This window comes from Amblyomma americanum, chromosome 1 (genome assembly GCF_052857255.1).
Source record: "Amblyomma americanum isolate KBUSLIRL-KWMA chromosome 1, ASM5285725v1, whole genome shotgun sequence".
Classification (NCBI taxonomy): domain Eukaryota; kingdom Metazoa; phylum Arthropoda; class Arachnida; order Ixodida; family Ixodidae; genus Amblyomma; species Amblyomma americanum.
The window spans coordinates 504,227,347-504,237,723 of record NC_135497.1 but is presented as its reverse complement, the minus strand read 5'-3'; the positions used below and the strand labels follow the sequence as shown (position 1 = coordinate 504,237,723).

The window sequence follows — 10,377 nt, the reverse complement described above, 5'->3', positions numbered from 1 at the left end:
GGTAATACTTACAATAAAAACAGAATGCAATGGCGCAGTTTTGAAAATGAAAAGAATGGCGAAAGGGCGCTAAAAGTGCTCTCAGTGATTCAACACTGAAGGCGCGTGAGCCTCGGACGTTTCTGCGTTGGAAGTCTCGGGCGAATAGTCGAAGCAAACGAAGACAGGCGTACTTCAAACAGCGCAGTAGACGCCGACGGTCGAAGAAGCCCCGGCCGATCAACGCTGTTGCTTCCCCACAAACAGGTCCTCCAAGGGGCGCTCGCCTCTGGTAGAGGATTCGTTGGGACTTGCAGGACCCTCGGACAGCGTGCCTACGGTAGCGCCTTCACGAGTCCCGGAGACCTCAGGGAGCTCTTTTGATGTCTGCGGCCAGTTGATTCAGGTGTTCCACCGGCTCAGGATGCACCTCTCCACCACGCTCAGTGACCTCGGCGAGAAGGGCCTGCGTAGCGCACAAGTGCTCGTCTTCAGTCTGACTCGCAGGTGATTCGGACAGCGACTGCTGGACAGGGGGGCTTTGGCGGTCGACGCTTCTTGCTTCCTCTTGGCGTCTTTTGCAGCTGTAGATGTGCGGGACGAAGTCACCAGGCGGGATGTCCTCCCGTCGGCAGTGGAAGCACATCTTCGGGTGGTGAGGACAGTTCTTCAAGTAGTGCTCCTCAAGGTGCCGAAGCTCACTGCTCTGCGTGCAGCCGTACCAGATGTTAGGGCAGTAGACGCGCAGAGTTCCCAGGTCCTTGGCGTTGAAGTCAAGTCTCGTGACGCCACGCATGCTGAACTTGGCATGGCCTTCGGGCGAAGTGCCTTCCCCTCTTTCCCTGCACTTGGCGGGGGCCTCTTTGATGGAAACGTCCAGGCAGCTGGCGCATACGGCATTGCCGCACGGAGCAAGATACTGGACCGGCAGCACGTCGTGGCACAAGCAACACACCCGCGCTTTGGGCAGTGGATCAAGGAAAGTGAGCCGGCGGCAGTCGACGAAGGAGTCGTATCCCCGCACGGTGTACCGATGTCCGAAATCTTGGGCCTGCAATTCCTGCGCAGGGGAACGGCATGAATGTGGGCAACAGCGATACTTGGAGCAGTGCCGCCATCCGAGCGTGAGGACGCAATGGTTCTAGTCGATCTCGTTCAGCCTAATAATAGAACAAAAAAAGAGCTAACCTTTTCACAGATAAAGGTGTTTGGTTTGGTTGGTTTTATCGGGTTTAGCAATCCAAAGTGACGCAGGCTATGAAGGACGCCGCAGTGGAGGGCTCCGGTAATTTCTACCACCCGGTGTTCTTTGACATGCACTGACGTTGCACAGTACATGGGCCTCCAGCTTTTCGCCTCCATCGAAATGTGCCCGCCGCGGCCAGCATCGACTGCGCGTCATACGGGTCGGCAGCCCAGAGCCATAACCACTGAGCCACCGTGGCGGGTTACAGATAAAGATGCGTCTTACGAGTAATAGGCGTAGTAAAACATGCATAGAGCCTACCGACAGCAGTTCTCAGCTGCCACTTGAATATTTGCATTGCGTGCAAACATATTTTTGAACCCCTCTTGCCTTTAAAAAAGATGAAGGAACTAAAATTGGCGCACGGCTCGTGAAACCACAGATAGCTTTCGTTAACAATATTTCAAGACCGTTTCGGTATCTTCCTCGAAAGGAAATTTCAGTCCCGGCGGTCGACTGTAGCGCTCGACCACGTGGCATAGGCCGCGGGTTTGCGCCGTCGGCAAAACAGCCACAGTTCCACTTTCTATCGTAATAACCCGAATGCAGCGCGAGGGCCGACTTTGCAAACACGAAACAGGACAAAAAGAAAAGAAGTATAGCTCGATAGTAAGCTGATTAGCCAAAGAAAATTGCTTCCTTGTGGACAGCCATCACAGGAAGGCGATGACACGCGAGCCTTAACACAGTGCAGCAGTTGCTATCTGCTGTTATCGACGTAAGGGTTCAAGCGGTAACCGCCTCAGGCGATACTCCGCGATACGTCGCGGGATGACGCCGCCGTCGCCCATCGATGCCGCTGGCGCAAACCGCACGAAGCGACGGGACTCGGCGTCGGCTAGCGGCGCGTTTTCAGCGCTGCTCGATTGCGTTAATTAACGCGTAGAACAACGCTCTTAAGGCTTCATACAAGATAAAACACAATAAAAACATTAAAAAAATATATTTTGGTAATTTTATTTTTAGTCGACTACACAAAGTCACGTGACGCAGAAAAGCGCGCCCGAGGGACGCTGCGATGAGGCGCCAGGCGACATTCCGACGCTCTTGTGACGTATAGTGCGTGTAGGACATATCCCACAGCACCTTTTACTTTTGAACTTCATTAATGAGCCTTTCATTAAATTCTTGCATAGCTGCCATGGTGAGGGATGCATCGGCTTTTGCTGCGCTGAAAGGCCGCTGAAAAGAAAAATCGACTTTCGCGCGCAAAACGGATCGGAAGTACGCATCCGCAAGGCCTACCGTCATTGGCCAAGTATATAGATGTCTCGATGGCTTAATATTTTTGGCTATAACTGCCGCAATGCTCTGCTTGGACCAGACGTTTACTGGCTGCTAGTCAGAAATGTAAGTCGCTATAGTGAGAACAGTACTACACTTTGCGTGGAAATTTCTTACGCTAAAGCACAGGGATTTCGTTGAGGCGCTTTGTGTTCACTCATGCCACACCCTACTCAAAAAATAAGTAGAAAGCGTCACAGCCGGGAGGAGGATTTAAAACCGCATCGCGCGAAGAGATCCGCTCCCCGCACCCGCTTTCCTTGATAACAGAGCACAATATCACGATACACGAGTGCCTAAATAACGCTTGCCTTTGCAGAATGAGTCGTGTGCAAAACTCCTCGCACTTGAAATGCGCCCGTTAGTCAGGAATACTCAGAGATGCACGTTAAAAATAGTGACTCATATTTACTACACAAGCCATTCTACAGCAGTCACATAAACAGCTTAGAGATAAGGGCTCAGTACCGAACAAGAACTGTGCTGTCATGGTGGAACCATCACCTTCCACGCTCTCGGTGTAATGACACCAGATGAATCGCAACGGCACTTAGCGGCATATCTATTCGTTGTCGTGGAGACATCTATACAACAGCGCTTAAACGTTATACTTTACAGCAAAACTCATGACAACAGCATGAGAATGCGCCGGCGACGGACTGAAGGAGCTGATCAAACGATGTGGTTCCGCGTGCATATCCATCATTGACTACATCTCGGCGTCGATGTTGTGAAAAGGGCCAATACACCACTGGCCTTACCAGTCCGGTGAGTGCCGCCGCCCTTAAGGCTCTGCTAGCACTTTGAGACTGACATGCAGGAGTGTTGTCATTATTTCAGGAAGACCGCGAAATACGCACCTAAACGGAACGTGAAATATATTGATAGCTGCGTCCTCCTTCGCATGACTGCCTCGAATGCGCAGCTTTATCACGACTAACGAAGTATTAATGCGAAAGTATTTCTTGCCTCATGAGTGGCGTGTACAGAATTTGTCACCACGGGCTGTGGACACAGCGTGTCTTCATGAAATGTCGATCATCCGGTAAGAGTGCAATTATGATTTGTAAGGATTAATAAGAATTTCATGGAAGGTATAAGTGGTGGAATTACTAACTAAAAACCATTTAAATAAGAATTCATATAATTTAGTTAAATAATCCGAGTAATTCATGATATTGGTGGATTAGAAGTAATCACTAGAGAATTGAGAAAACAATAAAATAATAATCAAGTAATCGATTAATATTAGAAGTAATTAATAATTGAAGGTATGCAATAAATATGTATTACATTGATCGATTAATTGAGTTATTCCTATTTTTAAAATTTTAACCAAGTAATTGTTAATTGTACAGTATTATTTATTTGATCGAGCAATTACGTAATTAAATAAGTAATATCAATGATTATTACAATATTAAGTAACAGAGAAGGCAACGGTACTCGAAAGATGAGAAAACATAAGTGCACCTTCAATTTTTTTCACACCGACAGTGGGATTCGACATGTTTTGCTCCTTGAGCTTCATTATTTTTTCCTGCCTTTTCCTACTAAATGCAGTGGCAACTGCATCACCGGCGCTAAAATGTGAAGCCTCTGACAGAGCTTTAACCGATGTGACAGCCGCTAAGAGAATCTTCACGGTGTCTTATTTAGTGCTCCTTTTATGAAAGCTCTCAAGCTCTCGGCAGTTTCTGGACAACTTAACAAGTTGGTGACGTAGAGCGCGGTAGTCCTCGTTCAGTGCACGCTCTTTCATGTGGATTGAGCGTGATATAAATTTGAACTCCGCATATTTTGAATAAATTCTGGATCCCCCTTTGATTTTGAAAAATTCTGAATCCGCTTGAGGCATTCTAAAGGAAAGTGACACTGCCGTAAGGCGCTAAGCTGCACCTCTATTTGTCGGAATCGAAGAGGTCAACTTCGGTGACCAACATAAGAGAAATTATGCGTGCAAGACATCGACCACTTTCTGAAATTACTTTATTCGGCCGGTTAGGTTTATCCCACGGGGAAAATAGCAGGGAAGAGTAGATTCTTGAGAACACAAAAAGGTCAGCACACGGCGACAAAAGAGTAGACTGAACAACGTTTCGACTGGACGACTTGCCGTTGGCGAAGACCCCTCGTCTTGCCACAGCACAGGTCAGCGGGCTGTTTTCCTCTGACCCCTTGTTGAAGCTTGTATTGTAATCCTAGCTGGCACACAAAGGGGCACATTTCGGTCGGGCAGCCCTATAGACTCACCAGCTGGTGTTTATCTCGTTGCAGAGGCAACGCACGTGGCGCGCGATGTAGCTACAGTCGAAGACCTTGAGCACCATCGGTGCACAGCGGACACCGGACACACGGAAGATGTCAGCGTGCTCGCTCTCGTGGAGCTTCACGCAGGTCTCAACACCGCTGCACAGTGGCACCAAGGCATATATCTTCGTCCTTCATACAGAGCAAACTTTCGCGGAAGCTAGCGCCATGACCTGCCAAAGGTACGAAGCCAATATACTCAAGATATCATTCAGGTGGCAATAGAGGAAGCCAGAGCTGGATTCAGCCAATTAGAGATCGAATGATTAAAGCAGCCCGGCCGTTAGATTTCTCCGGCACTTGCTCGTACCCGTGACATCACCCGTCTCGGTGGCCTTGTGTGCGAAAGCCAAGGTTTTCTGTCATCAAGGGCAGTTACTAAGCGCGAAGAATATGGAGTTTATTAAGAATTCGGGTGGAGGTTCGCTAATGTCAACTGCTTTTCCTTCCTATTCTGGTGCTGCCGGTTGTGAGTTAATACACAAAACTGGCATCGTGTGCAGCGGCATAATTATGCAATAAGTTAACGATCGCGAGTGATCGTCCGATTTTTGATTTTCTACAATTCGATGAAGACTTATTCAGAGCTGAGCCGACACCTTGGGCTCTCGAACAAGTAACTTCCCCGCACAAGGAACCCCGCTTAATACTGCTCATTTCTGTCTCAGTCTATATGCAGTAAGCCAAAGCTTTTCTGTAGAATCCCTTAAGTTCACAAGGAATGCTGGCATCAGGGAAGCGTCAGACATACATTATCACGAGAAACTTTTATCTTCCTTGAAACCCGGCCTATCTGTATAAAGAATTTGCTCCACCTCATCACCCAGCTAAAGCATGAAGTGCTATCTCGTGTAGGAGCACTCGCAAACTTTCTAGTTACTCAGGAGCAGTTGTTAACCTACTTCAGCTCGTCTGAGGAAATTTGGGTCCACATTGATGGTTGTCAGGATTGTTAACCTAGGCGCGCAATCAGCAGGCATGGAGTGTTTCTCTACTCGTGCCGCTCAAATGGTGAGGGGGTGATTTAGCTGGTTATTTATTCTTCAAAGTAGCTTCATTTCATAACGACACCAAAACGGTTAGACGAGAAAAGTGATGTAATCATGAACACAATTTGTGCTTTTGTTTTGCTGTCGCTGCGCTGCCAAAATAATTTTTCCAATTCACCCAATTTGCCATCTGTAAGCAGTTTGATTTGTAGCTGGTGGTCAGATAAATAGTTGTTGAACATTGGTGGCTATGACGCTAGTCGTGCCCTAACTTCACTGAGAATAAAACGTAGTCCAATCAAGGGTTTCTTGAATTTCCGCCACCACTCTTCAAGCGCGAGTTTCGCTGGCTCCTATCATTTGGCGGCAGCAGTATGCGCATGAACTATGCCACGCTTTCAGCTTATGATATATCAAGATGAGAGGGACGCTAACTGAAAAACTCAAACTATGCAAGAGGATAGATAATTCCCCGGGAACGCTACCGATGACTTTTCTATCGCGAAAGGTGTCTGCGTTGCTGAGAAAACAGCAAATGAAAATTCCGAAACACCTACGTTCGAAGCACCTCCAAAAAGAAACTGCCAAGAAGTTATTTTTATGCCGTCCTCTAAAGACCGGAAACGCGGCCGGAAATCGAAAACTCAAAAATTCATCTGCGGCAAAGTGGGATTGCAGGCCACCTTCGCCCCCCCCCCCCCCCCTTCCCCGAACTATTTCGATGGGGCTCTTCGCTGCATCACGTGCGTCTGCGTGACGATGCGACGTGCGCATACGGTAGAAATAGGCTCCGTTGCTGCGAATGAAAATTACATGAAGTTACCGCGAGCAGCCGGAGACTGCAGAACAAACTGCTGATCGTGCTGATGCATGTGTACATCGGCGAGAATAACGCGAGCATGTGGTCTTGGGTGCATTGTTCGCGGTCGTGAAGTGCACACGAAATCTTCGAGGGATACTCAATAACATGCGAGCAGCAGCCGTGCTCTAACGTATTTTATTCAACATCACTTCTGAGTGAAACATTGCACGCGTATTTCCCATCAAGCAGCGCACAGTACTGTCGATGGTTGCATGCTTGTTGAATAACTATGCAGTATGATTGCAGAGAACGCTTGTGATTCACTTGCTGTGGAAGTTGTGACTTTTACGTCTGTGAATTGGTTCCTGTCAGTTGTAAGCGAAAACAAACCACGGTACGCAGCGCCCAACTGCAGTCTGCCGCCTGCTGGCTGTAGCGGTCGGAAGGGGATTAACGCACAATCATGACGAACACGCGTCAGCTGGTTCAACGTTTCTCACGCGGAAAATCCTGACTTGCGTGCCGGCGTCTCACAGTACTGCGTACTACATGATAACCAGCGCTGGAAAACTTTTTTCTTTAATGAGCCAAATAAGAGGTGATGGTGCATGCATATGGTGCTTCTCGCGTATTTTTCAGCACATCTAAAAGCATATCCGCTTTTCCACTGCGCAGAAAACGTGGAAGTCCACACACTTGTGTAGCGCTTCACACGCGGTTGATGTGCATATGGCATGCCCGTAAAAGCATGAGCACGTACTAAAGGTAAAAAAATAAACAAACTCTGGAATTTCATAACGCCAGCAGCCTATGCAAAGTAGCCAGTTCGGCGGATGAAGGGGGAATCAAACCGCTTCGCAGGCCGCGTGTCTAGCACACACAGCGCGAATGCGTTGAGAGGGAGTGGTTCTGAACTTGCTGCGTAAACGGCTACTCGCTGTCCGAGTGCACAGAATATGAAGCGAAAGACTCAGCGCTCGTGTTTGCGATTAACCTTTCTCTCCGTCATCTTTTTGTGTTGTTTTGATTACGAGACTCTTCGTACGGCCGGTTAAGCTCACCGCGCTGCTTCTATCGTATTTCGACGGTAATTCCCCATCGAGACGGCGAAATAGTGTTGTTCTCAAAAAGTTCACGAATACGTCACTCGTCGCCGCTGCTCAAACATTTAAGTAGCAGCCCCACGTGCACCTCATTTTTACTCAATTTTTTGGTTTACAAAGATTATGAGTTGTAACATGACTTATCAGCAAACCCCAAAGTTATCAATCCAGCCTGGATTAGTATCCCTTTTTAGTGTCCCATTAATGTAAATGTTTGCGGTGTCTGAAATATAAAGAATGAAAACCTTTTGCTCCGCCACATGTTTACATGCAAGAACCACCCATAATAAAGAAAGTGGTTTAAGCGATTATGGCCAAGTTAACGTCCGAAATACGTTTCTGTTTCTACCGTAGTCTCAAACGGTTCAGTTGCGGGCATAAGTCATTGCTTTGTTGTGCCACAGCACACTAAGTTTCGCTACAGCACACGACGTTTCACTAGAGCGCGAAAACTAATGCCAAACCTAACAAAGAAAAAGTACCTCAAAAACTTGGTTGCTTTTGAAAGTATCGTTAGAAAGAGCAGACGAATGCGATCATCAGGAACATTTTTTTACATTGCTGAACTAGTTTTTGTTTTGAGTTTAGACTTTCGACATTTCCAACATGAGGGACCTGACTGAATCTAATCCGTTTTACTATAGCGTATAGTTTTCAATGCATTCTTCACAAGAGATTATGACGACATATTAGGGACAAACTTTCAACGGAAAGTGGAAGGGAGGATGGCAGCAAGGCATAGCTAAAAGCATTTCATGCTCTTAAAGATAGAACAGCAACCCTTCTTGCTGCGGCCACTGTATGGATGATCACTCGACAGACAGTTTGAGAAGCATGTATCGCAAACAAAAAAGCAGGGACCACCTCCGCTGTAGTTATTACTACTGGAAAGTAAGCTAGGTTCTATACGAGCAGCCTCAAACAATCTTGTGTCTTTGGGGTCTTTCCTGGCCGCAACACGCGCTGCGATTTTCACACTTGATCCTTCAGCCCTGGTACATCTTGCGCATGCGCTTAATGAAACTGATGTTATCACTTAGCTTTAAATATTGTTTCTTTCGGTTTATTATGCATCTGTACCCATACGGATGTGTCTGGTTTGTACAATCGCTACTCATTCCCGGTTGTGTCGACTTTGTGTCTCTGTGTGTGCACTCTTAGCTGTCTCAAAAAAGGGCGACTGCCCGAACTTCTTCAAGCCCTTTGCCCTCTTAACCAACTCACAGTTCCTGCAGGATCTCGGAGAAGGCGACAGCCTCCGGCTGCCTGCAGGCCTTCAGCAGCTGCTCGAACACGTCCTGCGAATGACGGGGTGCCCGAAGCGGCTCTACCGGCGATACGAAGCACGGGGCGACAGCAGCTGCCGCGGCGCAACAAGCGTTTTGTTGGTGCTGGTCGAATGAACAGGCACCGAGAACTTCTTCCGATGGGCACTTGTTCTCAGGCAAAGCCAAGTAGGCAGTGTCCTCCGAGAGACCGCTGTTGTTCACATGCGACAACTCTGCGAGAGTGTATCGGGAACACCCTGAGTTCACAAAACAGTTACACATTGTTGACAGCCAACGTTGGAGTAGATTTCAGTTACAGAGCCATTACTCGTTACTATTCACTTGGATAATAAAACAAAAACTGATGCGTAATGATACAAATTAATATTTTAAATTGTTAAATGGGCAAAGCAAAATAGACGAAAAACTTCCTTCAGTGGGCCAGCGCGCATGAAGTCACATTTTAATCCGACAGATGCTCAACTCTAGAGTCTCGAAACCAATGCCTTTCGTAATATTTGAAGATGATTCAGTTAAGGACGAAATGCTTTTAGCACCCGTTATCGGCAAACTCAGGCGAACATGTTCAATAACCGCGGCGAACTTTACTGGCCGAACTCAATGATTATCGCCCACGGTTACTGAGCCTGAGAGCCTTGGTGTAATTATGGCCGCAGCGGCCGCATCTGTAGACAGGAGGAGAAATGGAAAATGTGTCTGCGTGATGTGCGATGTCAGTGCGCGTCAAGAAAACCCATGTGATTTAACTTATTCCGGAGCCCCTCGCTCAACGTCCGCGATAGGTTGTGTCTTCTTATAATTGGGAAAATAATTGGACGTTTTATCTTGTTTAGGATAAATGTGATACAGGTGCGCCAGCACAAGTCGTTGAGGTTTGTTCAACTTCGAGCAAAGGTCGGAGAAATCAGTGAGTGAGAGGTTCAGCGCTAGCGCTCTGAAACTGCCGTTTGGGCATGACGCGATATCGTTAATGGGTTAATACTCATATATGCGCAATTGGTCGTTCTCTAATTTACATTCATAGATCGCTGGGAGTCCTCGTACTCCTCCTGGCGCAGTGGTATAGCGGTTAAGCAATGCGCTAGTGCCCCGGGATGGCAGGTGCTGCCACCGGTAGGGTTGTGCGGCCCGGGTTGGCCTTCCCGAGCAATCTCCAATAACTGCCACCTGCCACAGTGGGGAGTTTGCTCACAATCTTAAGGTCAGGTTGTGATGGCTGCATAACGTCACGTGATCTAGGGTGCCCCCTAGGTTGCTTATGCGGGGATTTTCTCCTCACACGAGGGTACCGACGAGGGTACCGAGGGCGACGCCAGATTTTCTGCAGAGCGGGAACCTTAACGTTATAGCGTTAAAACTGTCTCAAACTGTCACA

The 10,377-nt window shown here is 47.7% G+C and overlaps 1 protein-coding gene across 1 annotated transcript; it reads right to left on the bottom strand.

Annotated features, from left to right (window-relative positions):
- LOC144106459 (uncharacterized) lies at positions 1-9,018 on the bottom strand. Its single transcript, XM_077639276.1, has 2 exons — positions 8,938-9,018; positions 1-1,039 (listed from the first exon to the last, which is right to left on the bottom strand). The coding sequence occupies exon 2, from the start codon at positions 773-775 to the stop codon at positions 347-349; it is 429 nt and encodes a 142-aa protein (XP_077495402.1). The 5' UTR covers positions 776-1,039; positions 8,938-9,018; the 3' UTR covers positions 1-346.
- Positions 9,019-10,377: the final 1,359 nt, after the last annotated feature.